The sequence below is a fragment of the Dermacentor andersoni genome, chromosome 6 (genome assembly GCF_023375885.2).
Source record: "Dermacentor andersoni chromosome 6, qqDerAnde1_hic_scaffold, whole genome shotgun sequence".
NCBI classification, from domain to species: Eukaryota; Metazoa; Arthropoda; class Arachnida; order Ixodida; family Ixodidae; genus Dermacentor; species Dermacentor andersoni.
The window spans coordinates 106,268,661-106,292,931 of record NC_092819.1 but is presented as its reverse complement, the minus strand read 5'-3'; the positions used below and the strand labels follow the sequence as shown (position 1 = coordinate 106,292,931).

At 46.3% G+C, this 24,271-nt stretch overlaps 1 protein-coding gene across 2 annotated transcripts in view; it reads left to right on the top strand.

Moving 5' to 3' along the window:
* Positions 1-21,545, top strand: part of LOC126522329 (glutamate receptor ionotropic, kainate 2-like) — a 50,859-nt gene extending 29,314 nt beyond the window's left edge. For both annotated transcript variants that reach the window (XM_050171059.3, XM_055066348.2), the window contains exons 11-16: positions 143-352; positions 1,261-1,821; positions 9,846-10,071; positions 14,060-14,331; positions 15,829-16,064; positions 17,520-21,545. In XM_050171059.3, coding sequence (XP_050027016.1) covers positions 143-352; positions 1,261-1,821; positions 9,846-10,071; positions 14,060-14,331; positions 15,829-16,014 — 1,455 coding nt within the window. In that variant the 3' untranslated portion in view covers positions 16,015-16,064; positions 17,520-21,545. The remainder of the gene's footprint in view (positions 1-142; positions 353-1,260; positions 1,822-9,845; positions 10,072-14,059; positions 14,332-15,828; positions 16,065-17,519) is intronic.
* The last annotated feature ends 2,726 nt before the right edge of the window (positions 21,546-24,271 follow it).

Sequence of the window (24,271 nt, the reverse complement as noted above, 5' to 3'; positions counted from 1 at the left end):
AAACGGCATTCCTTCTTTTTCTACTATCATTATACTTTTGCAAGTGGCTTTACGATGTAGCACTTTTACGGTGCCCTATCTGTCTGAAGGTGCATTCGCGATACAAGATAAGTGAAGACCGTTTTTTGCCCCCTGTGTCCAGCAACCCCCGTACACAATGCTGAAAGAGAACCACCAGGAGCTGGAGGGCAACGCTAAGTACGAGGGCTACTGTATCGATTTGCTCGACGAGATCGCCAAGCTGCCGGACATCAACATCAAGTACAAGATTCGTGAGGTGGCTGACAAGGCGCACGGCAGGCGAGACGACAAGAACGAGTGGAACGGCATGATCGGGGAGCTGCTGCAAGGGGTTCGTTCCTTGCATACACGTCGGCCGCGAAATATTCTTTCTGCCCTCTTCCACCGGTCTCGGGAAGCCTGTAATCTACTGCATGTGACGGGACGACAGTGTCCCTTCGAGTGGTATTAATCTGTATGCGTGGAGCGTAATTACTGTACTCGCCACAAACTCTAACACAATAACGACGAGGTGCATGGCCCTAAAGTATCAACACAAAATACCTGACCCGATGAATAAGGAAAAAAGAGGAGCTTACGACGAACAGAAAGCTATAAGTCCATAGTATACCGTAGCTTTCCGAAAAAAAATGACCATAGCGCTCCCGGTACGCATAACAGCGAAACTCAAGAGACACCAAACTGAGTTCGAGCACTACATAGCGAGCAACTCCGTGAAGGCTAATGTAGCGAAGTATCAAATCAAAATGTGGCTGAACTGCCTAAAGATACGCAAGGTAAATTTGCAAAGGATTAAAAAGAGAGGGCAGTAAAGGAGAAAATGGGTTACAAATACTGTGCAGTTGTCACCAAATGCCTCTATATAAACCTGTTTTCCAACCTCTTTATATACTTCAGCTCCCGATCAAGTCCTGCTCCTAATGCACATCTTGGCGCCCAACACAGTTAATTTGAATGTTCCATTCGTTATCCCTGAATAACAGGCGTCACGAAAACATATTTTACAGAATTATGTTAATTATAAGTTCTAATGAATCGTTTCCGGTGTAGTGTAATTTTCATGAGCATGCCGATGACGACACAAATTGGTCAGCTGTGGTTCAAGGTTCTTACTGCGAACTACATATAGTACGTTGCCCCCCAATGTGTACGCACGAGCATGGCGCCAGCCAGCCCCGCAATATGTCGCCCCGTCTCTTGTGTAAGGCCCCAAGACACCCTTCTGTGACCCTTTTGCAGAAGGCAGACTTGGCCATCGCCGACCTGACCATCACGTACGTACGGGAGGAGGTGGTGGACTTCACAATGCCGTTCATGAACCTGGGCATCAGCATTCTCTACAAGAAAGCGGACAAGAAGCCTCCGTGGCTGTTCTCTTTCTTGGCGCCGCTCTCCCTGGAGGTGTGGATATACATGTCCACCGCATTCCTGGGCGTCTCCCTCTTTCTCTTTGTGGTGGCGCGGTTCAGCCCGTACGAGTGGGTGAACCCACACCCGTGCGACCCTAGGCCCGCCGAGCTAGAGAACCGTTTCACCATATGGAACACCCTGTGGTTCACCATTGGCTGTCTGATGCAGCAGGGATGCGACGTGACCCCGCGTGCGCTGTCGACGCGAGTAGCGGCCGGCATGTGGTGGTTCTTCACGCTCATCATGGTCTCCTCGTACACGGCCAATTTGGCCGCCTTCCTGACCGTCGAACGACTCGTATCTCCGATCGAAAGCGTCGCGGACCTGGCCAAGCAGACGAGCATCCAGTACGGGTGCCTGCAGTCGGGATCCACCCAGGCCTTCTTTAAGGTGCGTGCAGTTTTGTAGAGAAGCTTTGTTCGATACACACATGGTGTTTCAGCGAACGCTTTCAGAAATGTTTAAAATTTACCTGTGGCAGACGGCACAATTCCATGAGCTGGTCACAAGACCATGAGCTGGTCAACTCGAAGAGGCCGACATTACTTGCGCAAATAATTGAAATGCGTAATCGACTCTTTACCAAAAATTCACTAATTAACTTTTTAGCTAGTTATCTTATGGCCAATATTGCGATTTACAATTTTTAGCGGGTGAGAATGGAGGGCACATCCACTTCGAAAGAATTGTGTTGTTCATAGGTCATAGGCGGAAAGCTTCGATATTTTACGGGGAGGGGAGGGCTGGGGGCCCGACCAGCTTTCCGAACCCCTCCCCCGTGTATGTATATATATATATATATATATATATATTGTAACGGACACTTAAGGAAACCCAGATACAACTATTTATTGTGGGCGAACTTGTGCCCTGGGGTAAATAAAAAACACTGCCGCGTTCTAAACGGGAGATCAGGAAGGCCTTCTTCTTCTCTCTCGAGCGTCGCTTCACCTCGTCTTCTTCTTGTAGACGCCGACAACGGCCACCTGCGATGCGAGTGCGTGCGGCGAAAACACGTGCCATTACTTCGTCCTTTTCCTTCAATACTCCGTTGTCGTCTTGAGGGGGCGCACGAACCTGCGCGCGTCGTTTAAATGTTTCTGCCTTGTATCATTATCCCCCCTCCAAAACGCATCGTCCCGATGCGTAAAGCGACGAAATTGTTCACAAGCAGTTGTCCACACTAAAGTGGTATATGGCACAGAAAAGATGTTTGGTCGAATAATCACTGCCTGTCATAATATGGCTTCAGTCTGACCACATGTACAGTTTCTGTGCGACGCCGGCATCGTGATGAGCTCACTTGTCCTTCTGGCGTAACTTCATAGTTCAGTGGACTGATGCGGCGAAGTACTCGGTAAGGGCCGAAGTAACGGCGTAAAAGCTTTTCGGAGAGGCCGCGCGTCCGCACGGGGGTCCACACCCATACTCTGTCACCTGGTGCATACTCGGCTTCCCTTCGTCGCAGGTTGTAACGGTCTGCGTCGATGCGCTGCCTTTGTTGAATGCGATGTCGCGCCAGCTGACGTGCTTCTTCGGCCCTCTGTGTAAAGTCACTGATTTCAGGGTTCTGTTCTGTACTGTCGCTGACAGGCAGCATTGCATCCAAGGGTGTGGTAACTGTTCGACCAAAAACAAGTTGGAATGGCGTTACTTGAGTGGTTTCTTGCAATGCGGTATTGTAGGCGAATGTAGCATAGGGTAGGATCTTGTCCCATGTACGGTGTTCTAAGTCTACGTAAATTGACAACATATCGGTCAGCGTCCTGTTCAATCGCTCGGTTAACCCATTTGTTTGAGGATGATAGGCAGTTGTTTTCCTGTGGCTGGTATGAGTCAATTTCATGATGGATTGCGTCAAATCGGCTGTGAACGAAGTTCCTCGGTCCGTGATAATAATTGCAGGGGCACCGTGTCGTAATACTATCTTGGTGACAAAGAATTCAGCCACTTCAACGGCCGTTGCACTGATTAGAGAGGATGTCTCGGCATATCGCGTTAGGTAATCAGTCGCTACTACAATCCATCGTTTCCCCGATGACGATGTCGGAAAAGGACCAAGCAAGTCCATTCCTACTTGTTCGAACGGGGCTCCTGGGGGTTCTATTGGTTGAAGGAGGCCTGCGGGTTTTAATGGAGGCGTTTTGCGTCTTTGGCAATCCCGACATGTTCGTACATAATGCTGCACTGAATTCAATAGCTTTGGCCAGTAGTATTTAGCATGAATTCGGGCGAAGGTTCTGCTCACTCCGAGGTGTCCTGCTGATGGGTCATCGTGACAGGCTTCTAAGATTTCCGATCGCAAAGCTGAAGGAACAACGAGTAGAAATTTCTCTGTGCTGTGCTCAAAATTTCTTTTGTACAGGACGCCATTTCTCATCACATACGATGACAATCCCCGGCAGAAAACTCGCGGAACATGGACGTGGTGTCCCTCGAGGTGCCTGATGAGTAGAAGCAACTCGGCGTCAGACTGCTGGTGTTTGGCCATCTCAGATGTGGTCACGGCTCCAAGAAACGAAAATTCGTCTCCATCTTTCACAGGAGCAGATTCGACCGGAGCACGTGATAAACAATGAGCGTCACTGTGCTTGCGACCTGACTTGTACACGACCGTTATGTCGTATTCCTGCAGCCTGAGACTCCATCTAGCAAGTCGTCCAGACGGATCTTTCAGGTTTGCAAGCCAGCACAATGAGTGATGGTCACTGATTGCTCGGAACGGTCTACCGTATAAGTATGGTCGGAATTTTCCTATGGCCCATATTACTGCGAGGCATTCTTTTTCGGTGGCTGAATAGTTGGTTTCAGCCCTCGAAAGAGTGCGGCTAGCGTATGCAATCACTCTTTCCTCTCCGTTTTGCCATTGAACGAGGACGGCACCAAGTCCTAAATTGCTGGCGTCTGTGTGGATGTCTGTTTCCGCTTCCTCATCAAAGTGCGCAAGGACCGGGTGGTTTTGAAGTCGCCGTCGCAGCTCATTGAATGCATCTTCTTGTTCACTGTGCCATACGAAAGGCATATCTTCTTTCGTTAATCGCGTTAACGGCTCGGCAATCTTCGAAAAGTTTTTGACGAAACGCCTGTAATAGGCACAAAGTCCTAGGAATCGCCTAATGGCCTTTTTGTTGGTTGGTCTAGGAAACTTTTCTACTGCTGCGGTCTTCTCAGGGTCAGGACGGATGCCTTCGGAGCTAATCACATGGCCGAGGAAAAGGAGCTCATGGAAGCCGAAGTGACATTTTTGTGGCTTTATCGTCAGCCCTGCTGAACTAATAGCTTTGAGCACAGTCCTTAGTCGTTCCACATGCTGAGCAAAGGTGGTAGAAAAAATCACGACATCGTCGAGATAAACCAGACAGGACTGCCACTTTAACCCGGAGAGCACAGTGTCCATCATCCGCTGAAAGGTGGCAGGCGCGGAACAGAGGCCGAACGGAAGTACCTTGAATTCGTATAGTCCGTCTGGTGTCACGAATGCTGTCTTCTCACGATCCCGTTCGTCCACTTCTATTTGCCAGTATCCGCTTTTGAGGTCGAGAGAGGAAAAGAATTTCGCATCCCGTAGTCTATCGAGGGTGTCATCGATCCTCGGAAGTGGATAGACATCCCGCTTTGTGACGACGTTTAGCTTCCGATAATCAACGCAGAAGCGCAAGGTCTGATCCTTTTTCTTTACCAGCACTACAGGCGAAGCCCATGGGCTGGTCGATGGTTGAATTACGTCGTCTAGAAGCATTTCTTCGACTTGTTTGCTGATGACCTCTCTCTCCTTCGGTGACACTCGGTAGGGATGCTGGCAAATGGGCCTCACAGCTTCGTCGACAATGATGCGGTGTCTGGCGATGGATGTTCTCTGGACTTTCGATGTCGTTGAGAAACATGAGGCGAATTCTCGTACAAGGTTCTCTATTTGCTGCTTCTGGCTCGGTGATAGTGCTGCTTCGATGTGGACGGATGCGAGTATGGAGTCTACGTTGTCAGACTCCAGTAGTGCACCATCGGAAGAGCTCAAATCCGTAATTTGTTCATAATCGTTAAGGCGGGCAATGACGGTTCCCTTCGCAACATGCTGAACTTCATTTCCAAAATTAGTCAGGAAGACATTTGAACACCCATCACGCAGCCGAACAAGGCCCCTTGCCATACAGATCCCTTTTTCGAGTAAGAGCCCAGTGTTACTGTCGGCTATTCCTTCATAGTCGCTGAATACGGTGCTTCTTACGGCGACAGCTATGCTGGATCTTGGGGGTATCGTGACGTCGTCGTCTATAATCTGAAGCGCATCGAATCGTTCTTCACTCTCGAACGTCGCGATGGCGTGCTTCGTTGAGAACGACACACAGGATTCCTGCAAGTTGATAACTGCACCGTTCGCCTGCAAAAAGTCCATTCCAATAATTACATCCCTTGAGCATTCTGATAGGACATTGAAACTGGCGACGTATGTAAAGCCGCGTATTCCGATTCTAGAAGTGCACCTGCCCACCGGGTTGATAAGGTGTCCACCGGCGGTTCGAATTTGCGGTCCTCTCCAAGGAGTCAGCACTTTTTTCAGTCTTCTGGCAAGTACTTTGCTCATAACGGAATGGTCTGCGCCTGTGTCTACTAAAGCAGTAATTTCGCAGCCGTCTATCAACACACATAAATCGGAAGCTACGTCACTCTTTTCGCAACTGCTCTCGCGTCCGTCGTTATATTTCAGAATCAGCGCTGGAGGCTCCGTTCTTGCGTCGACAGCGGCCTCACCTCCACAGGTCGCCGGCATTAGTTTTCCCGACGTGGGCTTTGGGGGCGTCGCCTTGGGGAGCTTGAGGATGGACGCGGGCTTGGTGATCGATACCTCAGCGGCACTGTTGACCGAGGTTGGTGTTGCTGTGAAGTCTGCGGGCTTTGGCGCGTTGACAAATACTCCTGGATCTCGAAAGGGCGTTCACCGTTTCTTGGGCAAGGAGCGTTTATGGAAAACCCCCGAAGTCCCGCTCTGCGGTATTCGCACATCCTGTAGAGATGGCCAGCTTCGCCGCAGTGGTAGCACAGCGGGATTCTATCAGGGGTGCGCCATATGTCAGCTTTCCGGTATCTCGTCTCCGGCGGAGACGGCAAGAACCGAGGTTCAGGTACATGCGCAGTTGCCGCGACGAAGGTACGTCCTGGAGATCCTCTGAGTACCTCGGCGTACGATACCGTCGGCCGTACCGGTGACGACGCTTGCGGCTGTGCTGGTGGGTGCTGTTCGCGGACGGCTTGTCTCACTTCTTCGCGAATCACTTCTGCTAACGAAGAGACCTCTGTGGGGCCGTTGTTCCGCTGTTGCCTCTGGAGCTCTTCTCGAACCACAGACCTTATGAGTTCTCGTAAGACCTCGACGCTGTTCCCGAACATTGCCGGCGTCGCATCCACAGAGGCGACGTTCATATCGCGGTTGTAGAGTCTCGCACGCTGTTGAAGAGTCCTTTCCATAGTTGTCGCCTCGGAGCGGAATTCGGCGACGGTGCGTGGAGGGCTGCGAACCAAACCAGCAAAAAGCTCCTGCTTCACGCCGCGCATCAGGTGCCGAAGCTTCTTGTCCTCGCTCATGCTCGGGTCAGCTCGGCGGAATAAGCGGGACATATCTTCGAGATACATTGCCACGCTTTCGTTGTTTCGCTGGCTTCTTGCTTGCAAAGCGGCTTCAGCTCTTTCCCGGCGGTCTGTGCTCGGATACGTGGCCAACAGCTCCAGTCGGAAGTCATCCCACGACCGGAGGACAGCTTCGTGGTTTTCAAACCACGTTCGCGCACAGTCTTGCAACGCGAAGTAAACGTTGCGGAGCTTCCGGTTTTCGTCCCATCCGTTGTAGTCAGCGACGCGCTCGAAGCCTTCCAACCAGTCCTCGGCGTCTTCGAAGGTGTCGCCGTGAAAAGGCTCGGGCGTTCGCGGCTGATCAACCACGATGCGGGTTGAGGCTGTCTGAGATGTCATTTCTGTATTGTCTGCTGCTGCTATTATAGTCTGCTCCAGCAAAAGAGGAAACTCGGGCGGCTCACCACGTAGGCGACGGCTCGTGCGCTGGTGGACGGGCGTAAGCTCGTTGGGTCTGAGATGGCGTGGTTCCGGGCTGCTTTCTCCAACTCGAATTGGGCTGGAAATCATTACCCAGCACCTCCACCAGAATTGTAACGGACACTTAAGAAAACCCAGATACAACTATTTATTGTGGGCGAACTTGTGCCCTGGGGTAAATAAAAAACACTGCCGCGTTCTAAACGGGAGATCAGGAAGGCCTTCTTCTTCTCTCTCGAGCGTCGCTTCACCTCGTCTTCTTCTTGTAGACGCCGACAACGGCCACCTGCGATGCGAGTGCGTGCGGCGAAAACACGTGCCATTACTTCGTCCTTTTCCTTCAATACTCCGTTGTCGTCTTGAGGGGGCGCACGAACCTGCGCGCGTCGTTTAAATGTTTCTGCCTTGTATCAATATATATATATATATATATATATATATATATATATATATATATATATATATATATATATATATATATATATATATATATATATATATATATATATATATATGGCCTCTGAATGCAAGTGGCGACGATAAATGTTAGAAATTTTAGACGAGTTTTTTTTCGTGAGTCGGTAGCATTGCGGACGGAAAGTGAAGCAATAGTGAGACACATATCATTCACGTACATTTCGAATGCCGTTGATGAAAGATTCTGCTGAAGGGATCAGTAAAGTCTGCAGTTTTTTTTTCAAGCAATTTGAAGCGAGGAGAACATACAGCAACTTACTCATTCTCTAGGCATAGGCTATCCATACCATCACAAATAATTGTTAGTTAGCTACTTCTTTCTTTTCTACAAATATAATAAACGTTGTCCTGTGCATATATTTACATATATTGTGTGTGTGCATGGCGCTCACAGGGAAAATTAAAAAAAAATGTTTAAGTAAAAAATACAGATGAGGTAGCCAGCGCTGGTGCTTCGAATGCGCTTGTCATTTTTTCGTCAGGAGTCGTAGAAATTAAGGGAAAGTATAAATTAAATGCTGTGCCCGTCCGCATCGACAATGATCATTAAGCTTTTAGCCGCAATAAAATTATAAGTGAGAAGGCAGAGGCAACTCAAAAGAAACCTCAAATGATGTGGGTAACAGAACTCTTAACACTTCAGGGTAGCGGAGGGGGGGGGGGGGGGGGGGGGGAGTAGGCCTCGGCATTTCCGGCAGAAGGGCTCGCCCCTCCCCTCTCCCCGCCCAGAAAACTTCGGAGAGGGCTCGGGTCCCGGGGCCCCCGAGCCTCCGCGTAGTCGGCGCCTCTGGAGTGAATGACACCATTTACGAATTATGCGCCGTCAAATTGGCGCTAAAAGTGTACTGTCCTTCCACACACTTTCTTAACGAAACGTCGTTTTATGCACTGAGGCACAGAAGTAACTGGAACGCCAATGCATTTCTCGGCAAAGCTCGCGAATTAGTATCTAGAAACTGGTGTCATCCTGAGAATTCATTCCAAGTGTATCCGTCTTGCGAAGTCCCCGGCTAGAATTAGTAAATTGGAGTATGTGACATAAGATAATTAGCTAAAAACATTAGTAATTTTTGTTAATTAGTCGATTACGCATTTCATTACCTTGTGCAAGTAATGTCCGCCTCTTTGAGTAAACCAGCTCATGGACTAGAATTGTGCGATCTGCATTGGCAGTTTTTGAACATTTTTGAAAGTGCTCGCTGAACGCTCGGTATATTTCTCTACATGTTATAAAAGCATGCGTATAATGTTGTCTTTTTATTGTACAGCTTTGTTTCATTTCGAACAACAAACCTATTGTTATACTCCGAGTTATATTCTTCGTTTCGATTTATGAATACGCACCAGTCAATTGTCTCCTCCTAACTGCGCTCCCATCTGTGTTTTCTCTATCTTCATTGTATACATTGCAGTTTTGCACTGTGAAGATTGCTGCTCAATGCTTTTAGGTCCTTCTGGGTGCTGTTCATACTGCAACTCGCCAATCGCTCTAGTTATATTCATGTCATAAGTTTCATGCTTCAAAAGAACGTATATAATACCTGAATATATGTTAGTGATTGTGAAGCCACTAGTGACAACAACGGTAAGCCAACAAAAGGCCATATTGCTGGTGACTGCAGAAGCTGCGTCACTGGCGCAATTTTACACTGATGCACTCTCACGTACGTCAACAATATGCCCGTGCGAAGGCAGCCAGGCTAAACGCCGCTAGGTCACTGACGTCATTTGTCTAGTGCAGCACATCGTTGACGGTTTCGCAAAACCAAGCTTTTTTGTATGTGCACAACAAATCTACGGCCCTTCTCGAACTGCAATGTCACATTCCGTATACATTGTGCGAAATCACTTCAAGACAGAACTTCCACGCACTGTCTCTAACTTTTGCGCAGGAATCCGAGTTCCCCACCTACAAGAAAATGTGGCACGTGATGCAGGCCGCACGGCCCAGCGTGTTTACCGAATCCAACTACAAGGGCATAGAACGAGTGCGTCGCGGAAAATACGCCTACCTGATGGAGTCCACATCCATCGAGTACGCCATCGAGAGGAACTGCGATCTCACCCAAATCGGCTCGCTCCTCGACAACAAGGGCTACGGCATTGCCACGCCGCCTGGTGAGCTTACGCAGCGCGTGTCCCAGCTTCTGGAACTGGGCTCTCCAACGCTGGCCCGTCGAAATAGTGCCCGGCGCTAAACTCGTACCGTACCATTGCTTTTGAGCTCCGCTCTTTTTCATATTACTTTCTTTTGGCCCCGCTTCCATAGTTTTCTCACCTTCCTCGCAATTTATTTATTGAACCGTTCTGTTTTATAGCAGCGGTCTGTGGTTGGATAGTACGTGAACTTGGGTCAACCCCGGTAATCGAAAAGATGATAGCCAGGACACCGGACATCATGAGGCGGTCGCTCTTGCGCACGAGAACGTTTATTAATCTTGCAGCATATGCCCTGAGTGTGACGGTTTACGTGACCAGAATGCAATAGCACTACTTGTGACGACATGCGAGGAACTAAATATATATATATATATATATATATATATATATATATATATATATATATATATATCTATATATATATATATATATACGCGGACTCCAAGTGCAAGGGGAATTCGTTGAGCAAGAGAGAGATAAATTTAGTTACAGAAAGGCAGAGATATCGGACTGAAAACAAAAGTTGTTGAAGAAAGTCGTTGAGCAAAGCTTTCACTACTGTTTACAGAAAGTGCTGTTCTTGTTTAGCGACCATTTGCAAGTACAAGGCGGACGACCATGTTTGATGCATATTCTCCGGGACCGCATTTCGATGGGGGCGCAATGCGAAAACACCCGTGTGCTTAGATTTAGGTGCACGTTAAAGAACCCCAGGTGGTCGAAATTTCCGGAGTCCTCCACTACGGCGTGCCTCATAATCAGAAAGTGGTTTTGGCACGTAAAACCCCCTAATTTAATGTTTTTTTATTCGCCGGGAAACGCTTCTTCCAACATAAATTAGGGGTGCTCGATCATACGCATCCAACGCATGACGACGAATGCAACACGACAACTGTATGACGAAGACGCAATGACCACGATGAAAAGTCCACGACCTTACGACAACGACGTAAGAATGACGAGTGCGTGACGTCGATCGAGTGTTGACAATGGCACGAGGACAATGAAATCACTACGACAAAACGACGACGATGGAAGGAGCTCAAATGCATGACGACGACAAAATGGCGACGATAGAATGACGATGACGGCAGGACGAGACTGTAATAGCTACGAAAGAATGATGACCATGGAACGATCATGAAGGTGTGACGGCGATGGCATGACGACATTCTAATCACTGCGGCCGAATGATGACGATGGAACGGCTATGGCGGAATGATAACCATTGTATGATGACGACGATTGTTTGACGACAATGGGATGACGACGCTGGTATGACCAGGTGATGATGCTGGAATGATGACGATGACATGACGACGACGCCACAGAGACAATGAGTGGCGAAGGTAGAATGATGACGATACATGGCGACGACGTCAACAGCTTGACGATGCTGGATTTATGACAATGGTATGACGACGACGATGGGACGACGGCAACGGCGTAAACGACGACACCATGACGACAACTGATTGGAATGACGAATAGACTCCCACAGGAACTCTCCCGCTGACTGGTCTCTGTCGAGCACGGGATCCTACGTAAGTATAATAGAAAGTCGGGCGAGTTGCTATGGATTCATTTTCTTGCAGAATTAAGCACGCACAAATGACGAGATCGTAAAAAAAAAAAAGGAAACACACTGCCTTGATAAGTGTGTTCTGCAAGAAAGTAAACCCCATTTAAGACTCTTGCTGCGTCCCGCAGGACCACATCGGACGTAAATTTGGCCTCTCGCTCGTCCGTTCCGAGAGGCGTGGCTCGGCAGTACGTTTGTCGATACTTGCGGAAGTGGTCGCGTTTAAGAGAATTCACTCAGTCACAGTAGGCGTAATCCATCAACCTGAAGCCTGTGCCTATCAGGAGTTATTAGGCCTACAAGTGTGCAATCTTTTGCAGAAATTTCACACTTGCTCGGCTATGGCGCCCTTTCTTTCGACACGTAGAATCAGTAAATGGCATGAAAACACTCGGGTAGCAAGACAGAGAGATGCCAATTCTCGTCCACCTTCTTCACCACAACGCACCCATTTCCAATAGGGAGCGAGCACTATTGCAAGGTTAGACCGTAGGACCACCACGAGCGGTATCATAAATAAGCAAGCTCTCTAATGCGCGAATAACTGTCATGCGTCATACCCTGGTATCGTTGAGTAGAGGGAAGAAGCCATTACTCCATCATGCTTTTTTCACGTGCACGGATGGCGCCGTGATCACGCCACGGATGACGCAATCAGAGCTATATTTGGCCTCTCGCTCGTCGTTCGCAGATGCGTAGCTCAGCAGTACGGTTGTCGGTTCGTGCAGGAGTGGTCGCTTTTGAGAGAGTGGTGACTATGCCATATTCGGTATATTTCCCAGAACTCAAACCTGTGCACATCAGGAGTTATATGGCATGTAAGTGTGCAATTTGCAAAATCCGGTATGGTGCTCCTGCTTTCGACACGTATGGTCCAGAAATAGCACGAAGGGACTTAGGCAGCAAGGCCGAACCCCTTTGACCTTGGCGGAACCATAGGAAGAAGAAGCGCAGATGCTCCAACCATCTACAAGTTCGGCGGCGGCCTCGAGTGGGCTCGAGGCAGTATCGGGCGCCACCAGTAATTACCATAGTGGCCAAATACCCTCTGCAAAACAAACCTTCCCAGTACGAATAGGGAGCGAGTACGGTTGCAAAATTAGACCATAAGGACCCTACTAGCTATTATATAGCATGAGCATCTAGGCTTTCCAGTGATTCAATAAATGTAGCTTGTGCACTTCATCACGTCTATTCTGCATCCTAGTGCTTATACACTATCTGAAGCACGCACTAGACGTGAAAACCCCACTGCGGCTGCTTCTCTGATTCAGCCTACCCAATTTTATATGGTGTGTCTATAGCCAGTATGCAGTCTTTACACGGTTATCACATCGAAGTTCACATCACTGACAATCGTTCTTCAAAACTACATGTTGACTCAATCATATGTAAAACCAATCCCATGATTGTTTTTTTTTAAGACGGAATTTTTCACTTGCTCCTGCAGCGTTCAAAAAGCAACTATACATCACTTATATTCGCGCTAACCTGGAATACAACTCATCAGTGTGGGACGCTGGTCAGGTTACACTAACCAATAAACTTGAAGCGGGGAAGAATCTCTCAGGTCGCTTCATTATGTCCGACTATCATCGCATTGCCAGCGTAACCAGCATGAAATTCAGTAGAATCCTTCCTTTGCTCGCTACTCGACGAAATCTACCACGCCTGCGTCTCTTTCATAAAATGTATCACAATAATAGCGCATTCAACGCACATTGGATCAGACTAGCTCTCTTCATTTTACCGCGTCTAGACTACATGCTCCAAGTTAGCATCGCGCGTCGGAAAACTGTCACTTCTTCCCAGTTCTTCGTGCCTAAAACAAGCCATGACCGGAACCACTTTCCTGCTTCGGTACTCAACATTACGGACGCTGATCGTTCCCGCAGATTGCTCGCCAGCATAATCTGAATAACATTTCTGTGTGCTCATGTCTGTCCAGTTTACGCATTTTCTTGTTTTTCTTTTTTTTTCGTTTGTACGTCTAAAAGCACCATTTCAGTTGAGGGAAAATTTATTTTATGACATGATTGCTTATTTGCTTACTGTGTTCTCCTGCTTTGTTTTGTATTTTCCCCTTTAAATATGTGATGACAGCCCCTCCCCTCTATAATGCATTGTATGGCCTGAGGGTACAATAAATAAATGAATAAATAATGACCTTGAGTGTTTTCGATAATAATTTCTGTACAATACTTATGTGCTATGCATAATTAAAAGGAAGTATCTATAGAGATGTAATAATAGTCCACAACACCTCTGCAAAGAGTGCGTCGAACGTATGAATCCAACTTCGCAAGCGCAGCTAGCGAGGAACGCAGATTCCGTGTGACGGTGTGCTGCCCCGTGCGCGCGCAGGGTCCCCGTACCGCACGATGCTGTCCCAGGCGATCCTGCAGCTTCAGGAGAGTGGCACCCTGCACGTGCTCAAGGAGCGTTGGTGGAAGAAGCGGCACATCGTCAAAAAGTGCCCCAAGGAGGAGGCAAGCGCGTCCAAGGGCACCTCGGCCCTGGGCCTGGCGAACGTGGGTGGCGTCTTCGTCGTCCTGTTGACCGGTTCCTGCATCGCCTGCATCACGGCAATCGTCGAGTTCGTTTGGCGCTCTAGCAAGGCGCTGCCCGAAGAGAGGGTACGTCATTACGACCTCTCGGGGGGCTCTCCGCGTAGCGGAAGCATCCTGCTACTGGGAACGATAGAAGAGCGCTCCTAAAAAAAGACCCCGTTATTCAAGCACAGTGCAATTAAGCGTTAAATGGGGTTCTGCAACAACATTAACGCACGTAGCCGTTTCCTTGCTGCCACCCTGGTGTTGTGTGTCTTTCGTCGTTGCAAAAACTGTTTCGTGCGAGTGCGGAAGAAATTAACTGTTCGCTGTCGCAATCGCCTGGCTCAAAAATGAGGTCGTGTTTAGTCGTCGCTTGCGTTATCGAAAAAAAAAAAAAGAATGAACTGTGCTTGTTGCGAACCTCGAACGAGAATGGTAGCAAACGCGCTTGCTTTTGCGCGGTGTGGCTCAAAAGGAAGTCGCGATTTTCGGCTACTCAGGTGCGACCATTCGGCATGGATAATGTTTAATCGTCTTTGACTCCTAATAGACAAAGAACCGGCAACCACCCGCTACATCTTATCTCGCACGCTTTTGGAGAAATTTTAGTTCTCTTCGTGATAAGTTAGGGTTTTGCGAAAAACTAGCTATCATGCAACTCTTAAGGGGAATCTCGGGAGCTCCTATCCAAAGACATGGGAAAGAAGAATTCGTTTTCTCGGTAACCATTGCATTAGATTTGATGATGTCTGTATCATTAAAAAAATGTTATGCTCTCGTGCCTGCTGGTAGCGAATGCCTTATTTAGGCCGTTAATTTTTTCATAATGATAGTTGAAAATCGCAACTTTCCAGAAGACGAGACTATCAAGTTTACGACTTGAGAGTTGTGCAACTCAGCAATTTGAAAACAGTATACCAGAATTCTGCAAATTGCACCTAATAGTACATCTAAAGCGAAAAAAAATTGATGCAGTATACGTGATTCTCAAATAGACAAATACAATGTGATTAAGAGTTCGCCACAATGCTTGTAAAGAATATAACAACTTCACCTAAGATATAAATTGATATGAAATTTGTCTACTTTATATGCGATGCAGTTCACAAAATGCGATGTCTAATTTTGGTGGAGAGCTACAAATCTGTCCACTTCATGCTTCAATTTTTTTACATCATTAATTTTTTCAAGCTCTTAAAACATTCGAGCCCTAAATCAATATTCCACTTGCAATAGTCACTAGAATGTAATTTTCTCTCTCAAATGCAATAACTTTATTTCAAATCGGCCAGTTGGTTATCTCAGAAAAGTGTTTCTTCGTTTTACTTGTATTCGAATATGTGGAGTCTGAGTTGGGCCTGAGCTAAAGCTTCCTCTTAACACGCGCTATACAAGAAAAAAAAAAGTATAGTTGCCGTCAAACGACCCAACGCATTCGGGAAAGTGAGTGGAGCGGCGAAAACCGTCACGTTTACAGCACAGTACGACATCTGTGGCTCGAATGATAAAGTGTTTCCACGTTGTTTCTCTACGGACATTTGATCGCTCCTCACTGACCGAAACAACGCTGTCTCATCGCAGGAGCCCCTGTGCTCGGAACTGTGCCGCGAGCTGCGCTTCACGCTGACCTGCGGCGGGAAGAAGCCCGTGCGCACCAAGGGCGACGACCGGGGCGTGCCGCCGGGCTCCGGCAGCGGCGAGAACGGGCTGCCGTTCATGCCCTTGACGGGATACGGCGCTGTCGTCTCCAAGGACAGCTTCTCCTGACAGGACGAGCCACGGGGCGCGCCCGAAGACAAGTTCAGCACCTGCTACCGGTGAGGATTAATGACATTTTAGTTGAAACTAAGAGAAAGAAATGGGCAGGACATGTAATGAGGAGGGAAGGTAACCGATGGTCATTAAGGGTTACGGACTGGATTCCAAGGGAAGTGAAGCGTAGCAGGGGGCGAATGTTAGGTGGGCGGATGAGATTAAGAAGTTTGCAGGGACAGCATGTCCACAATTAGAACATGACCGGGGTAGTTGGAGAAGTATGGGAGAGGCCTTTGCTCTGCAGTAGGCTTAACCAGGCTGCTGCTGCTGATGATGATGATGACCGGTGAGGGCGTTTGCTCATCGCCACACTTGAGTGACCGACCCTCAGCGTTCCGCGGGCGCACACTATTCTTTTAGCCTGTTTCACATGGTGCGATTTTACGCTGCGTTGTTTCTCGCAGCTGCGAGTTTTGCAAATGCCAACTTCGTGCCAGCGTTTCACATGCACTGAGTGTGGCATTTTCGCGTTTACAAGCACCGAGCGGAGGATCGAATTATTCTTGGCGTCAGTTCGCTTTGGTGAAAACAAAGTAAAACAAGTTGGGAACTGTTTCCGTGAAAGCTTTTCGTGCTTGAACTCATTACCTTATCGAAACAAAAGTTAAGCTGGCAGGCCACATTGACGTGCTTAACGATCTGCGTTGTTATTGGTTCCCCCTCCTGGCCGCATGTGCGTTTTCGCAGAGAAGTTCAGCACGCCGAAAATCGGAAATTAGCTATGACGGCGGTTGTCAACCTTGGTTGCACTTTAGTTGTATATCTGAACATAGGTGGGTGGACGTTCGTGCGTGTATATGTGTTGGGGGCAGGGGAGTCATGTGATTTTTAATGCGAAATGTGGTAAACTTGGTAAATCGCAGACTGGGTGTTTTATTGCGTGTGACAGTAACCGTCTCATCTCAGAGCGTATGTAAGCAAGAATATAAGATTAAACATGGCGTCACACTAACACGCAATGATGTCAAAGTTAAATGAAAGAAAGAAATGGAGGAGCATGTACTTACATCGATTGACGAAAACCAGCATCGCAATGTGAAAGTTTGATAAACGTAGGTGGAGAGACAAATAATTATGAATGCTCGACTTAATATGAATTATTTAACCATTATTAAAATCTGTAGATCGCAAAAAGTGCATACCCTTTTAGAACGCAAATTAGACCAAATGCAAATGTAGTACGGAAAGTTGTAAGGGACCAGATGAGAACGACTGCACTGCCTCAGCCCGTCGCTAACATATTGCAGATAGTCTTGTCCGGTTCGAGGCCTTGCCTTAGAGTTCATGTACAAAGGCGTTCCTTAGTCACCATAATTGCTGGCAAGTTGGCTCAAGGCTGAATCTAAGTCATAACATTTGTTTACTATTGTCGCGCTGATCTGGTGCAGCAGTTCTACCGGAAACACGAGATCAGAAAGAAATGAAGCCTTTTCTTTTTCTTTCTTCCTTCACCACAGCCCTGTCCGGGATTCCCCTAGAAGTTACCGACCCGAAGACACCGTCGGTACTGAAGTCTAGACTTCAAGCCGTAGCGGTCATCGTTAGCACTTCGGCGTACTCTCACTTCTATCTCTCTCTCTCCTAGGGCCTGTCGCGCGCCTCGCACTTTATCTCTTCCTTTATCCAACACTTCGACGTTGAACTGACGCACTGTTACGTATTGCCGCAGTAGTGTAAAGTCCTTTCGAGTTACTACGTCTGCATCTTCAGCTGTCACTGGGAGCCGAAAAGCGTAGTTTTCTTTTTTGTTGACTTTGGCGTTTTGAGTCCGGAGTCTATTTAAGCATACTTTATTTTCGGAGTAAGAGAAATAATCTTTATACGCCAGCTCTTACGCGAAATTCTGCAAGAACTTTTTCGCACATGTTTATAGCGCCTTACTCGATGTGGTAGACGCCGCGCTGGCCAGACTATTGATGCTGAGAGTTGCAAGCCAGGCGATAAAGAGAAAGAGGCGTGCCTGGAATGGGGCCATCAATTGCACGGTCTAGCTTTGTTCTTGCGTGTCGCGCGACGTTCTCTCCCCTTTGTTGGGTCAGACTCACTGCATGGAGAAGCGAACTTGCGAAGTACTGCCTAAGGCCTATAGGTGCTGAATGTTGAGGATACCATCTGCGCTGTAGCAATCGATCAAAGACATACGGCTTGGCTAGGGCAGATATACGACAATTGACAAAGACATTTGTTGTGACTTGTTGAGTGCTTGTTACTTCATTTTATGCGAATCGCAAACGTTCGTAAAAAAGTGACCTACAGGAAAGAAACAGACGATCCTCGTGGTTCCAACGAAATATTTCCGCAGCTGTTTTGGGGTTATACCTTGTTGACGAGGAAGAAGGCATGTTTGCGATGGAACGCCTCGTCGGACTGGTAAGCTAACTGTTCTTTTTCTTTGTTTTAATTTATTTCTGAAAATGCTTACCCTAGCGGCAATAGTTGTTGCCGTCATCGCGCGTATGCCGTCACCGTATCACAGGACGCTCAAAATGTGACGACAGAATTAGCGCCACTTTCGCACGTTAAAAGAGTAATCTTTGCCTGTCCTTATAAACATAAGGGCAACAATAGAAGAAGCTGTGGTATTGTCTGATCGTAGTAAAGGAAGAGTTGATTGGTAAGATCAGCCGTTGTTGCATGCACCAATGAATGTTGCACACAAAGCCGCAGGGCAATGCGAATGAGTCAATTTCAACGCGATTGGGCTCAATGCGCTGGCGGTGTTAAGGCAGCAAATTTGAAGCTGTTCAAGAGCCCGTGATAAGAGATTGCCCCTTCTATGTATTCTTCTTCTGCAACAAATGTACTCTGGAAGAATTTTTAGGAGTGACACGGCCGTCACCTTTAGGCTTTCCAGCCCTTTCCCTTAAGATTGTGTTCGACGAGCTGTTTTTCAGTCACTCGGTAATGACAAAATCCGTTTTTTTCTCATGCATATGAAAGTTAACCATTCAACACTTAACTGCCAAATTCCGAATATGAACACTTAAATAAAGATATTGCTCAGTCATTCACTTCATTTATTGCGAATGGGTTTGTGAAATGTCAGGCACTGATACAAGTGCTATTGACTGACACTTTACCAGCTGAAGGTAGTTATATCTAGTTTTAACAGCAAAAGGTTAAATTTGTGTATGGTGCGTGGGGAACATTTATTCTTATTTGAACTTAATTTACTTTCCTGCCATAGTGTTGGGGGGCGGCACGCTAGAAGACCACAGTTTAAGGCAGGAAAAAAGGCGATATTTCTGAAGGCTGTGTGGGCGTAACCGAAGTCTACGTGATATTCAATCGCGGAATCATGGTGGCGGTGTATTTAGCATCACTGTCCCTGTGGGCTTCTCTGTCATCCATGTTGTTTCTTGCGCTGTACAAGGGAACTGTAAGATGAATTTAGTGTCAGTCGGTCGTTGTCTTTCTTTGAGCGCAGTTCTACAAAAAGAAAGCCATTTGACAATGGGTCTCTGAATGTCACAATGGTCTCACGAAGAACTCGAGATACAACATTCCTCATCCTATACCGCTTAGTTCTGGCTTTAATTTAATCATGAAATACAAATATTGGTCTTGGTTTTGCAAATGAAAGCACTCTGACCAAAGCTTGATACTGAACTAAACAGCACAGAAATTTTAAGTTAGACACTAATAGGCCTGAAAAAGCATTGAGTTCGAAATTATCAGATTTATGATCACAATTGTTGTTTGCATATCGTTCCTTCGTAATCTTTTCCACGACTTGTGAAAGAAAAAAATCGGAGGGCAGCTCAACTGGGGCCGTCTATTATACACCGTACTAAAGTTGTTCGAAGGTTGTAGTTGTAGTGCGGAGCTTCACACAAAGGTATTCGCCGTCACTCACGAAAATACAGAAGATATTGCTTATGTTTGTACTAGGGACTGCATATAACGAGTATTTTGTTAAAATGGTGGAATATTGCTTTCCGTTACTAATTAAAAATTATTTGCTTAAAATTTGGCATTAGGTTTGCTTGCATTTGTTGGCAGAGGTTTAAGGCTGCTAGATATGTCTTTGTACCATCATCGAGCTTTTTATTGACAGCGGAAATATAGCTCGTCGGGACTTTTTACGGAGGTATAATATATGTTTGACAAGAAGGAAGTAATTCAGTGGTTTTCAGATGTACGTAGTGCTGTTTATCTACGATTTCTTTCCTATGATGTCATACAATTCCTGTATTCTTTCTGTTGCCAGTATATGTTTAATGAATGCTAATGTGCACTTTATTGCCACCTTTTTCGTTTTCATGCATTTGTATACATGTCTATGTAGACCTGTAGGTTTATGTAGGTCCATGGTATTTATGTAGCTTCACGGTCGAGCGTAAAATGTTGTACCATTATGTGGAGCAGTAACAAAACTGCTGCGTTGAAGCTTTATGTTGGGATTGCTGCTTGGATGAACAAGCATCTACTTTTTAACAGTTTCAACCACTGCTTAGAAGAATGCGAAAATGCCCATATGCCCCTACCAGATAATCCAGGGAGTTGTCGTTGGAATGAGCAATTCTTGAAATATTTGGTGAGACATCCAAAAGTATGGCTGACTTAAAGAACTACGTTTCTCTTCAAACATTTCGTATTTATAAATATGATTCGTGTAAAGTTGAATTTCTTATGTGACTGACTCATCGCTCCTTAAAAACTCTGAGACGAAAAAAAGCAATAGAAACAGATATTAATTGGTTGTTGTGGACGTCTTGTTCTTTATTCGCCGATAGTTTCATGATGACAGACATGCGTGACAAATAGTGAGAACAGTTATGTTGAGTGCACATCGTTTACCATAGGTGCAAGATCTCAGGTACGAGTGATTGTAATGAAAAAAAAAATATGTGCGCGCTGTTGCAGTGCTTTTGCTCGTAAACTTTGCACGTTGGGAAACCAACGTTGAAGGAGCAGCTCTGTTATTTCTGAAAATCTAGCGTCTCCTTATTTTGGACATCTGTGTAAACGTGTGTTTCCCTTTCTCGCATGAAGCTACACGTGCGTTTCCCGAAGGGAAACCGCAGTCGAGTAGATGTCTTCAGCTGGTGCTGTGTCCGCCATATGAAAGGACCACAGTACGGTGCTAAGCTGTGTCTATTTTCAATCCACTCCATCAGCTTAGTGCTACCTGCGAACAGCGGCCGAATATGGTGCCAGCACAGCACCGCTGTACATAATTTGAAGTGTTGTGGAAAACGGGGTTACACTCACATCTCGGCAGTTGCTTGCGGATGTGAATTACGGTGGTTATTTGTGCTTGTGGAGCCAACATTGGCTTGTATGACCAAGTTTTTTTCTAGTTATGCATATTTCGACGGGAATAGGAACGAATTTGTTATGTAATGCGCCGTGTTTATTCTTGAGGTTTGGCGCGTGCACCAAAAAGCTGTGCTCAAGAGATTCATTGTTCGAAGGCAATGACAGCTGGGTGTTCACTTTTCTTTGTATTTGCCTGTAAATAAAGTTTTCCGTTCACTCCAGTTTGAATACGCAGTCGTTTACTTGCATGCCATTCATTCAAATATTTACGGCATCTGATCAGGAGTTAAAAGACTGAGGAAGCGATTGCGGATGCCACTTGGCCAGGTGAGTAAGCCTGAAAGGTGGGACGCCGTTTAGGAGTAAACGTGAGAACATTAGTCATAGACTACATGAGAAGGTTTTTCGCTTACACTTCTTGGGTACACTGACTGTCTTCGTAAAAAGCCGGATGGACAATTGTGTGAAATTTGCTGCTTCTCAGAAACCCGTGGATAGAAATATTGAAATCGAAACTTCATCTGATTTGACATCTATTCCTCAAGGTATGTTAGAGTAATAAATTTACCGCATAGAAACCCTAATTGGTTTTTATTGTGCTTCACTCTAAACATGATAATTGATGTTAAGTATGAAATTAGGCTGGCAGCTAGTTGAATGATGCCAATGTGCTAGATTACTAGACAATGGTTTGTGAGAAATACAGGCTCCACAGCGTAGTTGTCAATGCGAAACAAGAGATTTGCAGAAACATACAAACGATAAAGTAGATGATAAAAGACGCCTTGAAAATGTGCAAAAGACATTCAATAAAACGTGTACGTTCCCACGTCTAAAATATTGTGGTCATGCATTATATAGGTGAATCATAGGAGCACCTGCATCATAGCGATTCGTTAGTAATGAACGATCTCTGCTGTGAAAAACACGACTAAAGTCCCCGAACATTATCAAATCTCTGTCAGTGCCCATCAGCAGAGTAATATAGAGGAAGAAGACGTTCCGGTCATTCACTTTTAAGAGAGCATGTCCAAATAAAACGCCCATTACAGGAACCACAAGAGAGGTCATACCATGTAAGGCAGCTTTACCCGTTTACACGTAGCGACAATTAAGAATGATTCAACTGTTTTCAAACTAACAACAACAACAAAAATCCAGCGGAAGAACCACATGCTTGTGTAACCTACACCTCATAACCTGGAAGAAAATTTTGTAGGGCAAGGGTGTCATCACTAGTAGACGGAATCTTGGTTTCTTGCGCGGCGCCAACAACAATTTCACGCTGCCGAAGCACGTGAAGCAGACCGCTGGCGCCTTGTATTCCGCCACCAACGCCCGTTCAATGTCGCTACAGGTAAGGCGAATGTGAAGGCGGGAGCCATTTTGTCCCCCCCCCCCCCCCCAAAGTTTTTCTTTTTGGTCGCCCTAGGCCACAGGCGAAAGTGACTTTGTTCCCTTTGCGGTACCCTTCTGCCGACGCTCAGAAAACAGCCGCAGGACAGCATCATCAGGGGAGACAAGTTGAGCACAGGAGTGTTTTTTTTCTCGGGCGCATGTACTGCACCCCCTGTTGCTTCGTCATTGGACGGTGCCGGACGCTTGTTCTTGTTCTTGTTCCCTAGTTCTTTGCCTGAATGTTCTTGTTTTTGTTCCTTAATGAAAGGGTGCGACCTGGTCTGGCAAGTTGGCCATGAAACGGGCGGTGAAACGATTGCTATCGTTATAATTTTTTACAAGAAAATAAGGTAAAATGAAATTTGAAACTTGTAATTGTGAAATAAAGCTATCAGCTGTAACGAATATTAGGGCTCAAATATCGAAATATTGCAGTAAAACTGTGCGAGCATAAAAAGAAAAACTAATAACTTTATCACGCAATTCTTCTCTCGATCAGAACATTGTAGTGGACATCAAAAATGTTCCTGTGGCTATAACCTGGTATGGTAGTCCCAAAAGGATATGGTTATCCTAGTAGTCAAATTCAAGCCAAGGATTCGGGAACGTTCCAAAAATCTGTTCCTTTGAATGCCGAACCGGTGATATCCACAAAAAAAAAATGTTGCCAAGATTGTCTTTCAATGCACAAATAACAGAGGGGCGATGAGCCTGACCAGACCTGTGAAGGTAGAAGTTCAGGGGAAGACTGAGCTCAACGTATTCTTGAAATCAAAACTTCAAGGTTGCTAGAAGAGCACGATTTGTTCCAAACAAAATTGAGATGCGCGAAATCAGAAGTGTATAAGTATGATCTGGCAGAGTTACCTGTGCTAGCAAATTTTCTGAATAGCGCCGCAGTGATGGAAGCCGACGTTGTCACAACTGGAATTGCAGGAAAATCAAGGGATCCTACTGCGAGTGTATCTGCGTAATCATTTGAGGCCTGTGTCCGACACTAAACGAACGAGACGTAAATGTCTTGAGACGGGTGAATAGACTACTCCTAAGGCATTTGACAAATTGGGTGTGGTTAGCGAAGAGCAGACATACAGACAATCGGTTAAAATTGCGGCTATATTACGGCTATGACAGAGAGGATGGTAATTTACTTAAAGCTAAAACAATCGCCAATAATTCAGCCTGGAAGACAGACGCGAAGTCACGTAATCCAATAGTGAAAAGAGACTCATGTATGACGACACAATGGCCACACTTGACTTCTACTCACAGACGAAAGCATCAGTCGCTGTCACGGTCTTTGTTTATAGGCGTCCAAGGTGGTCTTCCAACATGGTATTTAGGTATGGATAGGGCAGATGTTTAGCATTCTTCAGAATAATGTCATCGCCTTCAATTTTAGCGACTGGAACAGAGGAGTTTAATAAGAATAAGAAATTTCTATTGGTTCCAAGGTTGCCTCAATCCTTGGTGATCTATACCTCAGCAAGATTGACAAATGTTTAGAGGACGAATCAGATGATCGCGTTATTAAGGTATTTCGTTACGT